The 23,786-nt window shown below is 35.3% G+C and overlaps 1 protein-coding gene across 1 annotated transcript; it reads right to left on the reverse strand.

Annotated features, from left to right (window-relative positions):
* Nucleotides 1-239: 239 nt before the first annotated feature.
* LOC136807842 (uncharacterized) lies at nt 240-23,318 on the reverse strand. Its single transcript, XM_067064464.1, has 9 exons — nt 23,225-23,318; nt 22,451-22,493; nt 19,172-19,426; nt 16,102-16,287; nt 14,993-15,157; nt 9,847-10,049; nt 7,928-8,115; nt 1,500-1,686; nt 240-542 (listed from the first exon to the last, which is right to left on the reverse strand). Exons 1-9 carry the CDS (start codon nt 23,267-23,269, stop codon nt 240-242), a joined length of 1,575 nt encoding a protein of 524 aa, XP_066920565.1. The 5' UTR covers nt 23,270-23,318.
* Between the last annotated feature and the right edge of the window lie 468 nt (nt 23,319-23,786).

Here is a 23,786-nt window from a genome sequence, read left to right on the forward strand (position 1 = left end):
TGTTGATTTTTTTTTCTAAGATACTTCAAAGTCTATTCTGCGAATCCTATTAGTATTTTTGTTCAATTTCAAGTGTTTTACAGACCATAAAAAATAAGATGTTCTTACCCAGCTGGCACACAACGTTGTTTCAACGTTTAATTAACGTTCACAACGTCCATATAATGTTAAATGAACATTGAAACAACGTTTTATGCTGGCTAGGTAACTTGTTGTCGATATTTTAGCCACCGAAGCCTTCATGTCCTAATATTAAGTTTTTCGTTAGAAAAACATGTGTATGTAGCCTTACTTTGATTCAAATCCATGAAAAATTCTTGGCCTCCATAAATAACTTCCGGTTCTGATTCTTCACTTTTTGTCTCAAAATGAAATTTATAAACATCACTGCAAATGTCATCGCCATGCACACAGTAGGTATAATCCATGAAATTACGCATGGTATGACTCTTTCCAACAAAAAGTGTCATCTCGTTCAATGGGTAGTCAAATTGGAAATCGAGAAAACGGCTCGATGTAAATGTCGGGTCCATGTATTTGTACTGAAATTAAAGGTAAAAGTAAAATAATTTAGTTCAAGTGTACATATACGAGACCCTTTCCTCAGTAGACCTTCAGTTCAAGCAATTACGCATTTTTTTTCTTCAAAATTCATGAAATTTCTGTTTACGTAAAGTTTTAAATTTCACGCATTCACGCAGCTTTTTTTTAATTTTTACGCGTTCACATAAGTGAAAGAGCCCCTTCGCGTATTCACGCAAAACCACTGGGGACCCACACATATGTAATAAAATCTTTGGTCCAGGTCTTCTGACATGGATTGAGATTTGTCATAAAAGTTCCCGAAACACGTTTTCTAAAGTGACATCGTATGGTTCTTAAGAGCTCTCAAAATTGTCAGCGGGTAGTTTTCTGTGTAATTTCTAACCTGACTACAAGTGATACTTAAATTAGCTGTCACAAAATGTAACTGTAGCTGTAGTTCAAGCCCACCCTGGTATTCAAATCAAGGAGAATCATTGTTTATCCTTTGGACAAATCAAGAACAAAACAACGTACACCTTGAACTCCATTCATGTCCAGTACTATGACATTTACACCTTGGGAGCAAAACCCCTGGATATTAGGGATAATTTGGAATGTACTGGAATTGTACTTGATTAAGAAAACTCTATCCAAAGTTGTCCATAGTGTACTTAGCTTAGATTGTACAAGATTGGGCTGGTCCAGATTGTCCACAGTTTATATCTAATTTTATTTCCATTATACTGTACTCTTAAAAATTTAGGTATAAAGTACACCCTGGTTGATCGTAGTGTGCTTAGTTTTGTCCTTGATTTGAATACCAGGGCCAACGCCGAGGTCGGCTTTTTCATCGATTATAACCTCAAAGTGACAGCTCGGGTCACAGGAAGAGCTAGCCCTTCAGAGAATGGATTTGAGTTTGAAAACATAAAAAATCAAATAAATCAAAAAGGAAAAAAAGAATACAATCTTACCATGTATGTCATCGGTCCTCTTGGGTTGTGGAAGTGCTGTGATTCGCCTATTTCACCTGCTGGTACTACCAAAGATGTTTTATCCAATAGGATTTGTGGAGAGTAAACTTTACTAACGATATTCCAAACGCGTGTTGTTCCGGCGTTTCCTTGTCGATGGTACTCAAATCGCATCCAAAACAAAAACCTTTATGATTTGAATAAAATATATTGTAAGTGAACTGTATAACTTTCACCCTGAATTGAGGTATCAACTTTTTATAGAAAATTATTTTTGGATTTTTCAAAACATACGAGAGCCGATCACTCTTCGAGACTCTTGGGACTCTATTTTTCAAATCCTGCATGTAAGGGAACTTCGAACAGGCTATTTATGATATGCACCACTGGAGAGCCTTCTGAAAACTTTTTAAATTTTCCACCCAATACAAGTCATTGCAGTGGTGCATATCATGAATAAACCCTGCCAGTGCCTATAAAATTACCTGGGGTAGATTATAAAGTGTCTGACGTCATCATACAAACGACAAATTGATAAACATAGGAAGGAATTCAGTGTTTTTTTTCAAATCATTCATCGATCTCAATTTTTTAGGACTATCCCCAATCTCCTTTAAAACCTCAAGAATTAAAATGCTACAATCATGGTCGTAATCTATTGAGAATTAAGCTTATTTTTGTTATTTCCTCGTTTTTCGAAATTTGGAGTTCGGGCGAGAAAGTTGATTTTGGACCATCTCTGAAATATAATCGGATATTTCAATTAGGCTCGGGTTTATAGACCCCCAGGCTATATCATGAGCCTTATTGGACCATTTTTGAACATTTGGATCTGAGGTTGATCTTTTGAAGTCTTATAAGTCTCATGTTAAAACTCAGAGTTAAAACTCTACCCTTCCAACCTACTTTAGAGCACTTACAAATCGATTGTGGTTTCAAAACTTCCCTATACTATACTACTTCCCTAACTATTATTTTATTAATATAAATTCTGCACGACATAAGTTAAAAGATCTCCATAGTTTTTTGGGACAAAACATAGATGTTTTAGCAATTTCTGAAACTAAGCTTGATGAATCTTACACAACCAGTACTTTACTTCTTCCTGGTTACAAGACACCTCTGAGGCTAGATTATACTGACACCAGTGGTGGTCTTTTAGTCTATCCAAGATCTGACATTTTAATCCATCAGCTAACATCCTTTGTTTTTCCCAAAGGTTTGGAGGTCATTCCCTTTGAAATCAATCTCAGGAAAACTAAGTGGTGCATTTTTATGATTTATAGGAACCCTACTATTTATAAAACTAAGGAAAGATTGATCAATTTTTTTCTTCTTTGTCTTCTGGATTAGATTTCTATAGTCAAACTTATGACAATTTTATGGTAGTAGGTGATTTTAACTTAGAACCCCAATAACCAAGTAATTTAAGAATTTCATGGATGCACATAACCTTTATAATTTGGTCAAACAACAAAACCTGCTTCAAGTCAAAAAATGGCACTTGTATTGACTTGATTCTAACGAAAGGAAGCATTCTTTTCAATTCACTGGTGCTTTAGAAACGGGTTCTAGTGATTATCACTTGCTAATTCATACTATGATGAAATCTACATTTGAGAAATTACCACCTGTGAAAAAAGAAGTACAGAGACTATAAAAATTTTGACTCAGTTTTATTTCTTAACGAGCTAAATTGTCAACTTAAAAATAGAAATATTGTTGATTATAGTGTATTTGATAAGATTTTGTTACATTATTAGATGAGCATGCACCTCAAAAAACAAAGTTTGTCCGCGCTAATAATAAGCAACATGTAACTAAGGATCTCAGGAAAGCTATTATGCTCCGTTCCCAACTTAAACGCACTGCTAATAAAACAAAGAATCCTGAGGATGTTGCTCGTTATAATCGTCAGAGAAACTTTGTTTGTTAATAAAATAGGAAAGCTAAGAAATCTTTCTTCCTCAAAAATGACCCAAAACAATCTCCCAAGGGATTTTGGGACACCTTTAAACCTTTGTTCTCAAATAGGTCAATATTGCGGGGGGGAAAGAATTCAGCTCGTTGAAAATGGAAGTATTTTATCTAATGACTTGGATATTGCTGAAACTTTCAACGATCATTACAATACTGTTACTGACAGATTGGACGTTCCAAGTTGGAACAATGTTACAGGTGACGGCTCTGATAGTGTCAATTCCGCCATAAATAAATTTGCTGATCATCCAAGTATAATCAAATTCTTGAAAAAGGCGTGATGTTGATAAATTTGAGCTCTCACCTGTGACAAATTCAGATATGCTTAAAGCCTTAAATCATCTGATGAATCCAAGTCAGTCAGTGGTAGCATTCCTACTAAAATCATAAGTTAGCCAAATTTGTTTGTGCTCCAACTTTGACATCCATGCTTCAATCACTCTCTTCAATCTCAAAACTTTCCTGACAGCTTGAAGCTTGCTGATATAATTCCAGTCCATAAGAAAAACAGCAAACATGACAAGGATAATTACAGGCCCGTCAGTCTCCTCCCCTCTGGCTAAAATCTTTGAAAAACTTATTTCAAATCAACTCAACACCTTCTTTGAATCATTTTTCTCTAACGGACTCTGTGGTTTTCGTAAACAGTATAGCACGCAGAGTGCTTACTAATATGTTACGAAAATGGCAGAATTCACTGTCAAAATCAAAAAAGATTGGAGCAATTCTGATGGATCTGTCTAAAGCCTTTGACTGTTTGCCTCATGATCTTCTGATCGCAAAACTTTATGCATAGGATTGGATTGTAGAAGCCTAGCTTTTATGCAAAGTTATTTAAAAAACAGAAAGCATAGGGTCAGAGTTGGTTCATCGTTCAGTAATTGGCTACCTTTGCTATTTGGTGTGCCTCAGGGATCTATTTTAGGACCTATTCTTTTCAATGTTTTTATCAATGATTTGTTTTTCTTTGTTAATGAAGACGACCTCTGTAACTTCGCTGATGACGATACTCTGCACATAGTGCTTCGTCTCTAGATGAGGCCCTCGAAGCTTTAATTCTAGACCTAGAAATCATTCTAGCTTGGTTTAAACACAACTCCCTTGTTGCAAATCCAGAGAAGTTTCAGGTGTTGTTTCCAGGCACAAAGAATGCAAATATAGTTTTCAATGTTGGAAATATTACATTAGAGTCTTCCGAGCGTGAAACTGCTTGGAGTAACTATCGACAGTGGCCTCCTCACTTTTTTAATCACTACAGGACATCTGCAAAAAAGCTGCACAGAAGACCAAAAACTATTTTTAGAATTAGAGCATATTTAAACCAAGAGCAAGCAGATTTATTATTTAATAGTTTTTTTTTATCTGCTTTTAGATATTGTCCTCTCATCTGGATGTTTTGTAGTAAATTGGCTCACAACCTTCTTAACGAAACTCATTGTAGGGCCCTCAAGGCTAAGCAAAATTCTATCAATCTTAACTATGATGAACTTTTGAAGAAAGAAAGCTAAATGTGAGTCAATCCATACTAAAATCTCCAGTTTATGCTTGTGGAGTTTATAAAGCGTCAATAAAATCGGCAATAAATTAGGCTGGGACCAATTTGAATTCATCCAAAGTCATTTAGATACGGATGAAGATGTAAATGAAAACGGGACGACAATTCCAACGAACGTCCTCGTCTTCGAAGAGGCGCTCAAATTAGACTTCCACTTCCCAGGAACACAGTTTGCTTGAATTCCTTTAATTTCCGAGCTGGCCAAGCTTGGAATAGACTACCGTTAGAATTCAAACTATTGAATCTTTGGCTGAATTAAAAGAAAAATTATCAAGGCCAAAATCTATTGTTCATGCAAAACTCTGTTCTATATTCTAGTATTTTTAAATTTTAAAATATTATTTACTATATAGTAAATATTCGAATGTCATGTTGGATTTAATTAGTACTTGTAACTATTTTTTATTACCAACGTTAAATAAAGAACAAATAAATAAATAAATAAATAAATCCCGGTGGATTTCCCTTTTTTCTCAAATATGACGACCATGATTGTAGATCCTATCCATCGGCAAAAAATTTAAAAAGTTAAATTTTTGCTTCATTTTTTTTGCTGGAGAAAGCTTAAAGTTGCCTATCTAGCCTTTCGGGCTTTACAGATCTGTGGGTTACACTCAGAATAATTTATGACAAGGCCTATCAGCTTCATATCCGAGCCAATAGACCTTATCGGATTTTTTGATTTTTCTAAAAAACGATAAATGTTTTGAGTGTATTACAATACAGTGTGTCCGGAAGAAAGGTATCGAGTCGTACCACTTCTATAGAAAAAAAGTTCTTGTGTGTGTTTCACTAAATTTTTTATCAAAGTTTCTCTCTGCCGTGTAATATTAATTGTCAAGAGACATCTTTTATGATTTACTTTTACAAAAAACAATACTCAATAACCTTAACGTCATAAAAATTATAAAGAAAGTTGATTCTTTTTAATCATAATGACTGTTGTAAAAACAATTATTATGTATATATATTTTCTTATAATAAAGAGTTGACACAATATCTTTGTTTCAAACTCAGAGTCCCACATGGTGCTCAGGCACCAATCTTCAGTGAAACGAGATAACGTTAGAAAATAAAATACATTATTATCCATATAGCGGTCATTAAGGAGTTTAAGGGCTCTGACCATAGTCAGAAAATTGATTTTAGTATCTGAACATAAAAGTTATGTTTTAGATTCTTTAGCACTTTTAACAAAGAATTGCCTTTATAAATTGCTTTTTAATCAAACCCCTTAAGAGTAATTAAGAACTTGATTGCCGTTATGAACTTTAAAAAGACGTTAAAAATATGTTGCATCACCTTCTTTTATAAAAAGTGCTAAGTTTTAATGGGTAATTAACCTTTTTGTTTCGAACTATTTTCAAACTGTCCGCAAAGAATTGAATTATTTCAAATCTTGCGGAAAATTTTTCTAAAAAGATGTGTCAAAAGTTATGACTGTTTTTTTAAACAAAATCCAGATGAAAAATTGATGAAAAACCACTATTTTCAAGATTTCGAGACAAAGAAGTATTTACAAAAAATTTCCGCAAAAATTTTTATTGTTCGGTAAAAGATACACCATCTACTGCGAAAATGTTTTCAAAATGTTTTGTCTTCGCCGAAAGTAAGCTCTTCAAAGTTGAAATAATCTTCCTCGCAAAAGTCTTCATTCAATTTTTTTTCAATGCAATTTTCGAATTTTCAGATTGAGGAATAGTTTGTCTAACAGAAAATGTATAACATGCAATAGTTTTGTTGGTTGCATCAGTCAGAAAACACATTCTAAACACGGCAATTATGAAAATTTCACTATGGTCAGAGCCCTTAAGTAAGCCATTAAAGATTCGAACGGCGGGCGGTATTGAAATGTTCTATGACTCAAATAGTCATACCCGCGCTGAGAAAACTAAGGCGTCGCGCTTCAGAGGGCTGAAATATCATTAACCACCCTGGTTATAGGGCGATAACGTCATTTGCGGCCCGCTCAGAATTTTATTGAAGTCGTTGCATTGAAGCGAAAAGACTAAACTGATGTCAGAAAGAAACACTTTTTGGTCATTAGCGGCCCGCTCGCAAGGGTACTCAAAACTTGTTAAAGTCATTGCATTGAAGCGAAAAGACTTGGCTGACGCTAGAAAAAAACGTTGTTTGAATGTCCGATATGGATAATAATAGTAATAGCGTTAAGCTTTCGTTCGTTGTTGTCATTAATTCTGCCCTTGCAGTTTGATTATTAGCCCTTTAGTGCCATTCTCGCCCTCCGCTTCGCGTCGGGCCCAAATGACACTCTCGGGCTAATAATCAAACTGCGCGGGCAGAAAATAACAACAAAGACCTCAAACTGAACGCTATTGTTATAATATGTTTTTGACGTCACATTTGAACGTCATCGGGTGGTTCAAAGATATCAAGCTGAAATTTTCGTCTGTGTCTACATTAAAAATATATATTTTCTTACCTTTTGTTAAACACACGCAATAACCTTCTACTTCTCAGAATCATGTTCAAACTCGATACTTTTTTCCGGACACCCTGTAGGAATTCCTCGAGGGAATTATATTGTAATACACTCGAAACTATCCCACAATGCATCGCTTTTTTAGAAAAATCAAAAACTCCGATGAGGTCTATTCATGATATGCAATACTGGAGAGTCTTCTGAGAACTTTTATTAAAATTTTCCACCCAATACGTCATTTAAACAATAGAAAAAGTGACGTATTGGGTGGAACAAAAACAGAAAAGTTGCATAATTTCGTCATTGCAGTGGTGCATATCATGAATTGGTCGTGGACCACATGGAAAAGTGAAAGATTTTCATAAAAGTTTCAATTACTGGGCCATCTACGTAAAAATAGATTCGAATGCTCTGTTCGCAAGAGGTTATATGATGTTCAATACTTCTTACCCGGGCGCAAAATGGTTGTTATGCCTCATGAATTTTGCACGAAAACTATAAATCTGTTGAACTGGAGAGGAAATATCAAGTTTGTGAGCAAACTGTTTGACAAAAATTCGTTCCATCTTTGAAGTTTGATCTTTCATGTGGAAAATTGTAGTTATGTAGCGTTCTTGTCTTTCAGTAGCAGCGGTCATCTAAAATCATAAATTTTAAAATACACGCTTTTTTATAGGAACGGTTTTTTTTTCATTTCATCATCGATATTCTTTTCTTTTTGGGGAAAATAACCCTAAAATATTTTTACGGTATCGAAATTCAATTTATTGAGCTAGTTTGTTTTTCGTTTTTCTTTTCAGTTACTTTTATTGTTGTTTTTTTTTTCTCACAAAGTAACATTCGAATGGAATCAACACGTTCGAAGAAAGAACGATGTGAAAAATGTTAAACTCATTTTGAAGAAATTGGCACCCCTTCGAGAGTGTGATTAATAATTAATTACCTCTTTGAAGGCACGGCAAATAAGAAAAAAAATAATCGTGCGATTAAAGATGGTTATTTTTATTGGGCTTTTCCAGAAAAAAACCGTGCACCCCCAGTTGAGGAGTCCATTTCCATTCCAAGGGGGTATGGTTTGAAATGCAGTGGAATTCCATAGCAGTAGACAAAAATCCGTCAAAAATAAGTGGAATTCCATGGGGGTAATGAACGAAAATCTGTAAGAATTCGGAATTCCAGAGGGTTATGATCCTAAAATTGCCTGGAATTCCAAGGGGGTAGTTCACAAAAGGTTGCAGCTTCTCAACTACGGTTTTTTTCTGGAAAAGCCCATTCACTCTCGTGTTTCTCGGTGTTTCTCAAGCCTGATTTTCGCAGGTCCATCATGACCATAACTGTATCAGTGACAAACAGACAAAATAATATACAAATGTATATAAGCTGATGCCTAGTTGGAAATTGGACAAAGTTATAAGTATATATCTAATGCGAAGTATAGAGAGTTCTTTCCCATACTAGCTTTTTCGGTTGACGAACAACACACTGACTTAGTATTTAGTCTATCAAGCTAGACGACTAATTCAAACATAGTTGAAATAAAGCAAAAAGTAATGGAGGGAACAAATTGTAGTCAATTTTTATACAAACTAAATCCTATCCTCCTACCAAATTATCATACTACTGTATTAAAAGCATTATAAAACGACTCCAGTCTACCTAGTATTAGAAAACGTGTATCGAATAAATATTAAATACAGGGGGTAGGTTATTAGATTTATTAACCCTCGGTGATGTATAATCATAAGGAGGAAGGACTATTTTTGCATCTATTGTTTCATTTTCAAAACGCGTGCGTAAGATATTAATATTATTGTTCTATGTTCTGCATGCTTGTTATTTATAATACAGGAATAGTCAATCCGAAAGCAGCCGGCGAGGCGACCTTTTTTTACGATGTGTTCTGAGAGCATATTCCAGCTAGAAAGTTTGATCTGTTCTTATCAGAACTTCGAAAATTAATCAGCTAGAAATAATGATGTGTTCTGATGAGACAGGGGTATAATGAAATTCACCTAACGTGTTTTTGCTGTCTAGGTAACGCTAGAAAGCTTCAGAACACATCTTTTAAGGGGACAGGGGTATAATCAAGAGAAAAATGATGTAATCTTGTTGCCTAGTAACCTTGGAACACATCTTTCGTGGAGAAAAACAAATATCTTTCAGGTTTATCTTGGCAAACTGTTTTTCCTAGATTTTAGCACCCTTTAGAACACATCAAAGCATAAAGTAATGATAAGTTTAGGGAGACAAATAGTGTGATAAAAGTTTCCTAGAAATAAGAACACATCATTTGTATTAAAATCTCTCCGCCGGCTGCTTCTGTCAGTCGAACTCACCGATACCCAAAAATCAAAATCAAATTTACTTACTTTATAATTGTAGTCCCAAGTAAGTTTGTGATCAGTTTCAACCATGGTTGTCGATTTAAAAGTATCCTTTTTTGTTATCCTCCTATAAACTTGATCGTTAGAATCTTTCTCTACGCTTGAAAGGCAAAAATCCTCATTGGGTAAATCTAAACTTTCTGAAGCCGATTTCACACAACCAAAATTTCCAAGAACAAGTCCAAGTTCTGAAAAAACAAAATTTGGACTTACTACATGTGTCTAGGGAGCCAAAGTGAAGGTACGCAATTTTTTATAAGGGCCGTTAAATTTTACTCAGGCATGGTGCTGTTCTTGATTTTTCAGGCTTAATTGTTCTTGCGATTTTCTTAATACGCTTGTTTTTTCTACTAAAAACTTAAAATGGGTTAAAATCAGAGAAACTTCAGTAAACTGAGGCTCAGGGTTATTTTTAATTTATTATTTATTTATTTATAAAAGTGCATTTCTCAGGTCTATTGACCTCTATGAAACAATCTTACATCTTTACAATTTATAACGTGAGGCTCTGAGTATGTTAAACCTCATAAAATTCATAAAAGTTCACGCGGAATTTTTTTCAAGGTCAACTTTTATTTCTGCCAGACTGTTATAGATTATAGAGTTTTCTGGGCCTCTAACCCGCTCTTCGTATAATCATGTTGTTTCCGTCGTAAATTTCTTTAAATTGAGTTTACTCCTAGGACTACCTCTCACTTTCCATATATAACTCTTGTGTTTTTCTTTCGATGTTTTTTCTTTTGCTTTATGATGCCATTGTTTTATTATTAAAATGAATATTACAGGTTGTAGGCACTCAGTGGGCCTCTAAACCGATCTCAATTTACAAATTTCGTGTAACGAATTTCTTTGGATGGCTTTTCCATGCTTCTTTCAACTTTTCTATGAAGCCTTTTATGAAAACAGCAGCTACCACCGGCAATTTATTCCACGTAGGGATGGTTCTGTAGTAGAACGACTTTGTTTGCGGGCCGCGGAATCCATCACTTGCAAAGTTCGGCTGGAGTTCATCTTTGTGTTGTCGATTCGGACGTGGTCGATGGGTAGTTTTCTTTGGAATCGTAGCTTTATCGTAGAAGTGAAGATGCTTATAGACCTGCGCCATATCACAAAAAGTTCTACGAAACTCTAGTGTTGGCAATTGTAAGCTTCGTAGTCTATCCTCATAAGAGAGATTTTTGTAAAGTTTGACGAATAGGTTGACGTGTTTCCTTAGTTTCGGTGACCAGACTGATTGGGCATATTCAAGATGTGGTCGAACGAAAGTACAGTACAAAGTAAGAAAAATCTGTGGGCTAAGGTTTTGGAAGCCACGGTTAATAACTCCAAGCATCAAATTGGCCTTGTAGACTTGCTTAGAGATATGTTCCTCGAAACTCAACTCTGCATCAATAACAACACCAAGATCTTTCTCTATGAAAACGTGTTCCAGTTGATTTTCATTTAGAGTATATGGATGTGCATGTTTAATGTTTGTAAACTTTCCGATTGTAAGTACATGGCACTTGTCTGGATGGAACTGAAGCAACCAGTCTTTAGACCATTTCTCCAGCTCCTCGATATCTTTTTGTATGATAAGAGAGTTAGTCATCGATGGAGTCAACTTCTTTAAATATCTTTGTATCATCAGCAAAGAGTAGTATGGATGAGATGATTTTATCAGGAAGATCGTTGATATATAGAACAAAAAGTAGCGGCCCAAGTATACTACCCTGTGGTATTCCACTTACTACATCATTTGTTGTTGATTTTGACTGATTCACTTTTACCTGTTGTTTACGTCCGTTAAGGAATGCTCTTATCCAATCAAGTGTAGGTCCTTTTAGTCCATATCCCATTAGTTTTTTGCACAATCGACGGTGTGGCACGGTATCAAATGCCTTTGCAAAATCGAAATAGATACAATCTACCACTTTTCCTTCTGACGTACTTTCACAGCATCTATCGATGTATGTTAGCAGTTGGGTAACTGTCGAGCGTTTGCTAATGAAACCATATTGTTTAGATGCTTTGTAATGTGCGCTCGTAGAATTGTTTCCATCAGCTTACAAACGATCGATGTCAAACTTACAGGTCGGTAGTTAACAGCCAAATTTTGTGCTCCTTTGCTCTTATAAATTGGAGTTACATATGCTAATTTCCATTCTTCCGGTAGGACTCACGTCGATAACGATTTGATCATTAAAAGTGCAATTATCTCGTGTTCTTTCCTTGAAAAATCGTCTGATTCTCTGAATCATCTTTATCTAGTTTGTGGGCTGATGCAAGGATTCTAATCCTTTCCTCTTCACTCTCCATCGTTCAGTTGTATACATTTCATCTTTACGAGCAGCTATGCGTTCTACCTTGATTATCGTCACATCGAAACCCATTTGTTTTTTCAGCATTCTTTCTATAAAATCTTTGTCACCAACTCGTTGCTCTTTTTCATTTTCGTGCTTGTTTTCACCTAAATAATGCACCATGATGTTGCACTTAGTTGATTTGAGCCATACGCTCCTCTTTGTTAACTGATTTGATGAAACATTTTATGGTAACCTCTTGTCTTTGTAGATCTTCTTCGGTGACTTCTGCATATGATTGTTTTTTTTGTTTCTGTTTTGTTGAGCTGTGTTTCAGATGGTTTCAGATCGTTTGTTGTTCCGTTCTTTGTTGACGTCTTTTTTATTCATTAGCTTCTCGACTTTCCTTTCTAGAGAGGTTATATTCTCTCGTTGAAACCTAATTTTAATTCATGATGTCCATCTTTATCTGCTTCTTTCGTTGTGAAGTTACTGCGAGTTTTTTATCTGCTTATTCTAATCTCTATTAAGATTCTAATCCTCTCTAGTAAGAGTGGCGTTCTTGTAAAACAATTTCCATAATTCGAAGTGCCAGCTTTTATATTGCAGACACAGCTGAATCTGATAGGCCGGGAGCTCAGAGCAAGCATAATGGACAAGTCTATCACATCTCCTACATTGTAAGGTGTCGTTATCTGCTATGATGGTGTTTGTTAAACAGTTATTGGGTGTGCAATATCCATAATTTTGTTGAATTTCCTTGTTAAAATTTTCGTTGATTTCCGCCATATTGTTGCATTTTCAGGATCGTGACAGCACAGAAAATATTTGACGTTATTCTTAGGTTTTGACAGATGTTCAGCCTCGTGTTCTTATAAAACTGTTCTTTTAAAAAGAGCGGGTACAGTATCATATTTTTGGCTATTTCGGTGATTCAAGCTGAGAATTTCAGCTATAGTCTTAAAATTTGAAACGTTTATCTAGATTTTATATTTTTCATTTTTTTAAAGAAAATTCTTTCCCAGCCTTCCCAACTGGCACACGAACGTGTGTTGGTCACTCGATTTAAAAAAGACGGCATGTGCGTGCCGCCAAAATATTGTCTTTCAAGATCGGACCCTACAGTGCAGCTCTTAAACAGTTAAAAGGTACCTTTACAGTGATATTTATAACGAAAGTTTCTCATCCATACAGTGCAGTTTGATTGAATATCTTATTTTGCTGAAGCCACCCAAAAGTGAGGTCAGCACAATGTGCAAAAAAATCAAAATGAGTGCGAGTCAAAACTTTAAAGATACATCAGATTTGCGATTCAGCAGTCCTCGAGCACATCCTATCCAGCTAAAAGAAGACCCTTACAGTACATTCCAAGGATATCGGAACGTGGCAAATGCCGTGGGTCGGACCATATGAGTGCCCCTCCCTGTATGGAGTTTATGGATGCTAGATACACCCTTGTCTCGCAGCCTCATCAGAACTTCTTCCTACAGTAGGGATGGAAATTTCCATCGAAATCCCAATGGGGATAGAACGTCTAATGCACTCATAAACCATACCCACTGGATTTTTTTACCTTGTTATTTAAGCGATTTTTTTTGGAAATTCAGGAAAATTCTGTTCACGCAAAGTTTTCCAATTCACGCATTCACGCAGCTTTCTTTAAATTTGTGAATATTTTCTTGGTGCATGTAATTTACTAAAGGAATACACGTTTTTTTATAAGAATGGTGTTTATTTCAATTCACCATGAATATGCTTAAATTTTTGAGGAAACTTGTTCTGAAATATTCTTACGGTATTCTTAAGTTTGGATCCTATTCCAGCCAAAATCTAGCATATAATGTAATACATACATGAAGCAAATCTTTGCCCCCCCCGGATTTTTTTACAGTCGGAATAGCCTGAAAATATACTTAACTTGTTCTTAATGATTTGGCCATCGAAACCTTACCCAGCTGACACACAACGTTATTTCAACGTTTATCTAATGTTCAAAACGTCCATATAACGTTAGATGAACGTTGGAACAACGTTGTGTACCAGTTGGGTAAGTTCTTCTATAGGGAGTTTCTAAACATCGACCAGAAATGGCGACCACGACCTGCGACCACGACCGGCAACAAGATAAATTTGGATTATCGAGTTTATCTGCTCTCTCCACCGTAGAGAATTTTTAAATCAAGTCCTCGGAATCCCGGCTCGGAATACTAAAAAGTGACCATTGAAGTAACCAGCCATTTTCTTGACAAAGTGACGCTATTTGACAAAAATATCATAGGGTCATTAAATATGATGTCTGTAAGTTTAGTTAAACGAAATATTTTAATTATGCTGAATGAGATGCCTTTAGTATGGATAGATAGAACTTGTCAGTAGGAAAAAATTGGGAAAGCCAGTTTTAGAGATATGAATCTAATCAATTATTCTATTGTCTTTATGCTGACAAAATGACTAATTTCAACAGAAATAACAATCTGATGATGAAATACAAAGCTTCTCAAACCATTTTCAAAAAATTTTGTGTCACTAATTATTGTGATGCTGATAATACAAAAGGATCGAAATTGACACCATAATCAAGCTCCAAGAGCGTCGAAATGGTTGTTTTACGTATTTGGCACGTGGCTTTAATTAATTAGATGAAACAGGGGTGAGCTTACTCTTCAATATTAAATATATTCAAATGCACGTTGGATAAAGAGAAAAAACTCGATAACCCAAATTTATCTGGTCGCTGGTCGTGGTCGCCGGTCGTGGTCGTCATTTCTGTTTGACGTTTAGAAACTCCCTCTTCTATAGTTTGTTGTCATATAAAAAAACGTGTCTTGGCAAAAAAAAACGCGTGTTACCTGCAGCAGTCTGATTGGCATTCATCTTCTTTGCTGATACATAAAGGGAGAATTCTTGGTCATTATTTTCCTCGATCAACTTGTACTCAAATGCAAATGACGCCGTGATTGTAGTTCCAGCAGGAACGTTTATGCCTTGATTTTTGGTGACGTAATAATCCATCTCTATAAAACAAAATCGAATTTAGAAAAACTTAAAATGAATGAAAACAGTGGATTCTCAGCAACTCGAACATGGGAATTCATAGGGTCCGGATAACTTTGTTCGATTTAAGGAGACTCTACTGTATTTCACTAGTTGCAACAACTTTCTACACATTACAGTGCATTTCGAGGATCTCGAAAAACCTACTCTTAATGTGCCGCCCCATGCCGTGGGTCGGACCATATGAGTGCCCCCCGGGCATTTTTTCTATAAAAAACATCAGAAAAAGTAGAAATCTGTTTTCCTTTATTCTATCCCTAGCCCGGGGGCAAATCCATACCACTAGATCCAGTCTCTTTTTGGAGAAAAAATAAACAGAGAACCAAAGACCAACTTTTTCCAAATTTGGGAGGTATTTTATGTTTTTCTTATAGTTTCATAAACTTTTATAGGGTTTTAGAATAAAATTCATTGTTGTTGTTTTCATATAATTTTTGTAAACGAAAGTTAAAAAATTCTAAGATGGCGATATCCACTGGTTTACTTCACTGGAATCAGCGCCATTAAATGGGGGTCGAATCCATTGAGTTTAAAGCCTGAAGGACCTTTCTCAGGCAAGAAAAAGTGAAGCCACTTATTTCCCATCCAGAACGCGCCTAGAACGCGCCACAATCATATTTACCAAATTGGCTGGGAGGTCGAATTGATATTATTTTAATGGGCATGAAATGGGCATTTCTTTATGAAAAATTTATTATAATAATTCTCGCAAGTGAATAAATTTTGGCGTTTTCTAAATAAGGCGATCGTTCAAAATTGGATTTTTACCGGATTTACTTTGGCTAAAACTCAATTTTAATAAAAATTTAATTCTGCAAATGTTGGAATTTTTTAATTTTGATCTCTGCATTCGGTAAAATTCAAAAAAAAATAAACAATCGACTTAAGGTAATTTTACACTTACTTGATTCGAGGCAAGCTCCTCCCCTAACATTATCTACGCTTGATCCACCACAAGAACTTCTGCCAGAATTGTAACTGGGTGGAAATTTATTGCAGAGGCGGGTACGTTTCATTTGAGGATTAGTGGAGGTGCTCTTCAAAGCGCATTTTCCAGTCCACGTGGTCCACGGTGACCATTGTCCATTAACTTAAACATAAAATTATCGGTTATTAAGCTTCCGGAGGGGGGGGGGGTACTTAGGCAAAATGGGTGCTAGGTATGTGCAGACGGTAAGGGTCGGTTTTTTCACCTTTTAAAGTCTCTCTAAAGGTCGCAAAAATCAGAAAAATTTAAACTATTAATTTAGAGCGAAACAATTGTAAAAAAGTCTCTCTAAGGGTAGGAAATTTTGCAAAAATCGAAAAATTTTTCAATAAAACCACTCTTCACCTTTTTATAAACGCTCATTTTGAAATCTAATTCTTTGCACTACGATTCTTGTACATAAATTTAAAGGTTTGGGAGCTACTTTTATCATTCTTAGATATGTTGTAGATAGAGTAAAGACGATTCCATGGTGATAGCTTGCTTAAACTTATCTTAATAAAATCGAATCTCCTGCAGTTTTCGAGTGAATAGATTTTTAGTTAATCGATAGAGCTTATCAAAAGCTTATCCCCCTTCCCTTCACTAACGGTTTTTTCGAAGTCTGAAAATCAAATATCTGAGGCTACCAACGGATTCAGCGTGAAAAGTAGATAAAGAAAATGGGGTTATTTGTTAAGTTTCGACCACGTTGTGCCGAGAAATGGCATTTTAAGGCGAAAAATCGACGTTTTTGGCGTTTTCCGATGACGTCAGCAAAAACAGAGGCATTTTCAGAAAAAATCATTCCCACAGCTGGATAGCCCTGGATTAGTAGTATTTGAAAATGGTATGGTTTGATGGTTTGTTAACTTTCGATGTTCCGATCAAGAGATATTTCATTTTTACAATTTCTTCAAGACTCTCCTTTAATTCTAACTCAGGTGGATAGATATCTTTTAAGGATACATCAATGTTCTTCTTCAAATTAATCAATGTTTTTATGAGATAGATGCTTTTTTTGCTCATGAGGGCTTACTATACTTTTGAAGAATATGTGTGTTTAGACATGAAATTTTGGTTGCTTGGTGTGTTTTTATAGAAAAACTGGCCAAAATCGATATTTTTTTATAAGCACATTATCAATTACTTATGTTAGCTTTTCTCGACATTGGCTCTTTCATTCTTTATGATTTTTTGCACAAAGATGCCTAACTTTAAACCTTCGAATGTGACGGAGCCCCATTTTCGAAAGAAAATGTTTTTGGGCAAATTTGGGCCAAAAAACGGCTAAAAAAACGGGGTTTTTGGACACTGAAAAATTGGATCATTAATTTTTTCAGATTTTTTGTATGAAAGTAGGTAAAAGATGGCTCAAGCAGATTTTTGCAAAAAAAATTTGTTGGCTCAAAAAACGCATGTTTATCTATAAGAATCACTATTAAGAAGCATACATCAATGTTCTTAGTCAAATTACTCGATTCTTTGTTGAGATATATGTTTATTTTGCTCACGAACTCTTGAATATGAAAGAATATTTCAAGATCATGAAATTTTGGTTTCTAAACGTTTTTTTTAATAAGAAACAAACGACTAATTTTATTAGATCGTCACTATTTGTGTTCTGAATGATTGTTTAACGGTCATGCTCACGTAGATATCAATTATATGTGTTAGATTCATAACCAAGTAGGTCCATAAAAGTATCACTTGTTTCTGAAAATGCTCCTAGAAAAATGCTGACGTCATCGGGAAACGCCAAAAACGTTGATTTTCCGCCTTAAGGAAGCCATTTCTCGGCACCAGGTGGTCAAAACTTAGCTCTAGTTTAGACGGACCCCTTTTCGCCCTGCCTATTCTAATTGTGAATTAAAGTAGGCTTAAAGTATGCTGTCTAAAGTCAATGCATTGCCCTCTTTTGACGTCAATGCAATGTCTTCTTTTAATCTTTTTCAAGCAAAGATTTTAACTGCCAACTTTGTGCCCACTTTCTGCTTACTCTAACAATTAGAATAGGCAGGGCAGAAAGTCGGCCGTCTAAACTAGAGCTTAGAGATTTTCGAGGGTGTGAAAAAGGATCCTTATGGCTTGCATATACCCAGTACCCAGACTTTTTGACTCCAATATTATTCCTTCTTGAAGCTGTAATGTTTTATGTAAGAATTTTACGGAAAAATATTTTTATAAATTTCTATGCAATAACTCTTGAAAAATACCCGGGGGTGGTACTTAGGCAGGGTACTGGGTATGTGCAAGCCAGAAGGGTCCCTTTTTTACACCCTTAAAAGTCTCTAAAAGGGGTACAAAAATTAGGAGTCAGGTATCTGTATACCAAAACTGCAATTTTTAGCACCAAATAAAAGAAGGTTTTTTTCTTCATTTTTTATCTGCATTCTTTGAATTTTTTTAGAATTATTTTCGCAGAAATTAGAGGGCTCTAAATTATTTTTGCAACGGTAAATAATATGTCAGAATTGAAACATTCTTTGAGAAAATGGCAAGCAATTGACAAAGATGAGTGCACAGTTAAAGCCATATGGCCTCTGATCTCGGACCAGGTAATAGTGAAGTTACGGACGTTTTAATGTTTACCGTAACTAACGTAAAACGTCAGAAGACGCTTCGATTGGTATGTAAAATTATTATTTTAACTCTCAAAAATTGTACTGTACTTTTTATTATACTGCAGGACTTAAAAGCATATACGACATATTCATGATATTCATGACGTAATGTTTTCTACGGAAAGACCCCGGTTTTAGCCAGTAGTGGCAAATTTAAACTAGAAAAGGGTTGTACAAGATTTGCCACTACTGGCGAAAACCGGGGTCTTTCCCATTACGTCATGAATATCATGAATACATAGTTAGTACCTTCTGAAATAATGTATTTTCTTTGTTTTTAAATTCAAGCGGAATTATAATATTTAGACACTCCCCACCACACAATCTTTTTGATGTGTTCAAAAAGATACGAAAAGAGTTTAAAACAAGAAATATAGTTTTACCAGCACCGGTGCCATAAGAGCTCATTTGGCAATAAATTCCTCTGCTTGCGAATGTTGTACCAGCAATATTTCCAAGACAAACACAGTTTCCTGTCCCACCAGCAATAGCAGTCGGCTCTTCGTCATACCACCATTGCATATGGTTTCGGCCAGTCGCTTGACATTGTTGAGAACATGCCATATAAGTCAATCCATTATACCCTGAAAAGTCACTTGATCCGTACTCGCGTGTATGTCTTTGAGGATTGGTGCAAACTAGATGATAAAAATAATAGATGATAATAATATTAGGGAACAATTAAACAATGTGCTCTCAAAAATATATTTAGGTGTGTCATCCACAGTGTATTGGGGCTGTATAAGCCTTTGTTAACCGGTTACTTTTTCGAAGTGGGCTACACGGCTTTTTGCGCAATGTAATTGGTTCTTTTCGCATGACGACGGGCCTGCATTGTCCAGAGTTGCCCGTCGTTAGGAAAATTCATTGTGACGTCACTTTTTCAAAGGAAAATGAACAATGCATTGACAATAACCAAATAAGAATTTTTCAATACGTATTTTTGGACATTTTTTTGAGTTTTCCACACTGGTCCTTGCAGGGTTTCAGTTTCATGTTTGCCTTTTCTTTTTCCTATTGGTCATTGCTCACTGTTTTTCAGATTCTTCATCTTAAAATAGATTTGATTTCTATATCCAAATAAATTTGTGATTTATCTTATTTAAATATGACTTAACGAAGATTATTGAGCTCTAGTTTAGACGGCCCACTTTTTACCCTGCCTATTCTAATTGTGAATTAAAGAGGGCACAAAGTTGGCTTTCTAAAGTGATGCATAGCCCTCTTTTGACGTCAATGCAATGTCTTCAATCAAACCTTTCCAAGCAAAGATTTTAACAACCAACTTTGTGCCCTCTTTCTGCTTACTCTAACGATTAGAATAGGCAGGGCAGAAAGTCGGCCATCTTAACTAGATTTGAATGACAATGCATTGACATCATTCCTCTCATTTTTTATTTCTGACTTCAGAAATTATAACAATTTTTTATCTCTTTTCTCTTGTTTTTTTTTCGCTTTATTTCGCTATTTTGCCTGGATAAAGCGCTAAAAATCAATCGAAGCTGAAGGAAATGGTTAACAAATACAATAATGACCGTTTTTTAGGGCTGTACTGAAAATGTTGCCCTCAGTCGACGCAACAACCTCGTAAGGTCGGTCGTTACTTGACCTCGGGCAATATTTATCAGTACAGCCCTCACTAACCGGTCATTATTGTGTTAAATTATAATAATTAGTGCTTTACAGAGGCCAACAGCAATGGAAAAAAGGATTTGAATAGATCTTTTCATAAATTACTTAATGAACATCACTTGCCTCGTTTTGAAATGATTGTCATGATGTCATGATTTACTCCCAGCGGATTTTATCGTAACTACTTTCTATTCATAAAAAATTCATTTGTCTCATATATATCTATCATTTGTCTCAAGGGACATAATATCACCATATGACAATTGTTTAAATACGAGGCAAGTGATGTTTGTGACGTAATTTATGTAAAGGTCTATTCCCTAGTCAGTTGAACGATTATAAAAAATATATTTTTTCCTCAGGTAAGTTAGACATGTTGCGAAATTATGAAAATTACCGTAATTTTTAGAAAGCATTAGACAGCAGAAAATGAGCAAACCAATGATTTAATACGGAGGGTACCATGATGAAGTTCCCCTGAAGGGGTGTTACCTAATTGTTTACGCCCACATATTTGGTGAAAAACCGCAAAGCAAAAAAGCTAAAAAAGTGCTGACGCCTGCAAAACTTGTTTTTTAAATAACTCCAGTTTGGGTAATGATAGAGCATGGGTAGAGACATGAGATTTGAGAGAGAGATTGAGGTAGAGATTGAGATTGATGTACATCATTAAAAGGATCATTTTGCAAAAATAAAATTTTGAATTTTTGCTGACGTCAGTATTTTTTTGCAAAATTTTGCTGATTTCTGCAGACAACAGCAAAATTTGAAAAGAAAATTCGCAAAAAGATCCTTTAAATGATGTCTAACTTTAGTCCAAATGTCATGTTTCTACTAGTAGCCAAACTAGAGTTAGTTAACCCTTTAAGTGCCACGGTCCTTTTATTTCTAAGTTTTTAAAAAAAATCGCAAGTTTAAACTTTAAAGGCTTTTATCTCCGGATCTAGAAGGAGTTAGAAGCTCGTTCATAGCTTGTTCATAGCTTGGAGTCTCCTCTTTCTTTTAGGCTCCTTTGGCGCTGCTTGATTTAGGAAGGCAGGGTGGACAGCGGCTAAGGGGGGTGGGGGGTTAGGTTAGGGGACGCTGCTTGAAGTATTTCAGATTAATTTGCTAGAAGACAGAATAAAGTATAACCAGGCCAAATTTGGAGGATATTGGATCACTTGTTCACCAAAAATGTCAAAAACGGCCAAAATCTCAAAAAGTGGATTTTTCAGAAATGAGCCAGAATGCTAAAGCAGCCCCAGTCCTGATCCGAAAATTGGAGTTGCTTATAAAAAAGTGTATTCCCCATCAACAACCTTTAGTGATGAGTTTTTGAAGATTGGTTAACATGTGATGCTAGTAAGTGACCAAATCCCTTGGGGGTTGGGGGTCTCACTCAAGGTCTTGTTTCCAGAATAGACGGGGGGGATCCGAATAAGAAGGAGGTTAGGAAAATTTTCTAAATTCTAATAAGAGGGGGGGTAATTTGAAGACAGAATTTTTTTAAACTGATATCAATTTCAACACCAAGAAAGGAACTTTAACAAACGAACACGTAAAATAAGAGCCAATACTTACAAAAAGGAAAATATTAACAAGTTTAAGGTTTATCTACACTGAAATAAAATATTGAATTATTTGAATTTAATTAGCGGGGTCTTAATAAGAGCGGGGGATGGATTTTTTTTCTCTTAACAATTAGCGGGGGGGGACGTCTTTTCGGGTCTTAATAAGAGCGGGGGATGGATTTTTTTTCTCTTAACAATTAGCGGGGGGGGGGCGTCTTTTCGGGAGACAAGAGTAACCCTTTAAGTACCAATGTCGAGTATACTGTCGAGTTAGAAATCGTCATTTTTGGTCTAACTCTTAGGAATTGGATTGGGTTTCATGGTCAAGCAAAAAAAAAATCAAAAGTGACCAACGACCGACCGACCCATATTTTTTTGAAGGTCTTCCCGTAGAAGGATAGATAAGAATAAGTTTTCTAGCCTAATTCGATGCAAAATAAGCCATCAAAATAATGCAATATTAAATTATTAACTTACTGTGTTGATGACTTCCTTGAACTTGAAGATAATAACATGCAAACTGAAAAAGAAATGCAAAAATATGAAAGAAATAGTTCGTGCCCCTCCCCCTGTTGAGGATATCGGATATCCATGGGGTTAAATATCTACACGGGAGCGGATATCCAGGGAATAAAGTGTATATTCAAGTAAAAAATACGATATCCAGGGGTAAGCATCTTTATAAGAGAAGATATCAAGCGAAAGGTAAGATTTGGTGGAGAGGTTAATCTCATAATCCATTCTGCTCGCGTCAAGCTCTGTGGTCTAAACTCGCATCACGCTGTGGTGGAATGTGGTGGATATGACAGAGCCATGACCTTTAGAGTGAATACATGCTTGGTGATTAGATGGAGGATTTCTGCATAACACGTTGCTTTAACATTCGTTTAATGCTAGGTACATAAAGCTAGCTGAGATCAACTATATTTCAACGTTTAAACCTGTCTACTCAAGGTTATGTTTCCAACAAATATTAATGAAAATATTTTATCAAACTTGGAAAAAGATATAAAATTTGTGAACCATAACAGACAGAAAATATGCTTCTATTAAGATTACTTGCATTGAACAACTGGCTCTTTTTTCTGAGTCTTGTGATCATACAACATGCTACAAAAAAGTTTATAACCACTTGGCCAGAAAAGCTCACCCTTATACCCCTTCTTCCATAGCCAGGCTTCTAAAATAAAATATTGGTTTATTTGGTTATTGGTTCATGTGAAACATACATTAATAAAGATAAAAAGTTACCGATATCATGAACAAAAAAGGTGCTGCATGCTTGAGATTGATCATTTTTATACTGTAACTGTCAGATCTGCTTGTTGATTTTTAAGGTCACATTCTGTTTTTTAATAAGCAAGAAAAAAAATTAAAATAAAATTTATTGATAACAACAAGTTCATGACAAAACTACGATGACATACGAAAAAATATTTTTTCAGAGCTAAATAAAATTTCAATTTCAAATTGAATTCAAATTAAGAGTTTTTTGAATCGGTCTTTGATGATTGATTACATGAACCATATTTTTCAAAATAAATAATTTATATGTAACTATAACGAATATAATATTTTAAAATTAATAAAAAGGTTTTTGCATTCATTTTTGTCAAGGAATAAACAATATCTTTCGTTTCTGCACTTGACAACAGATAAACAAAAAAATCTCTAACTGTTACTTTACTATATACTGAATACTTTTTTGAACTAACTTAAAAACGTATTCCGACTATAAATTTGAATATAAATAAAACCATATATAAAACACTCCTATAACAATCATATAACTCCGGAGGCTTTCCCGGCACGC

Source organism: Clytia hemisphaerica, unplaced genomic scaffold (assembly GCF_902728285.1).
Source record: "Clytia hemisphaerica strain Z4C2 unplaced genomic scaffold, Clytia hemisphaerica genome assembly, whole genome shotgun sequence".
NCBI lineage: Eukaryota > Metazoa > Cnidaria > Hydrozoa > Leptothecata > Clytiidae > Clytia > Clytia hemisphaerica.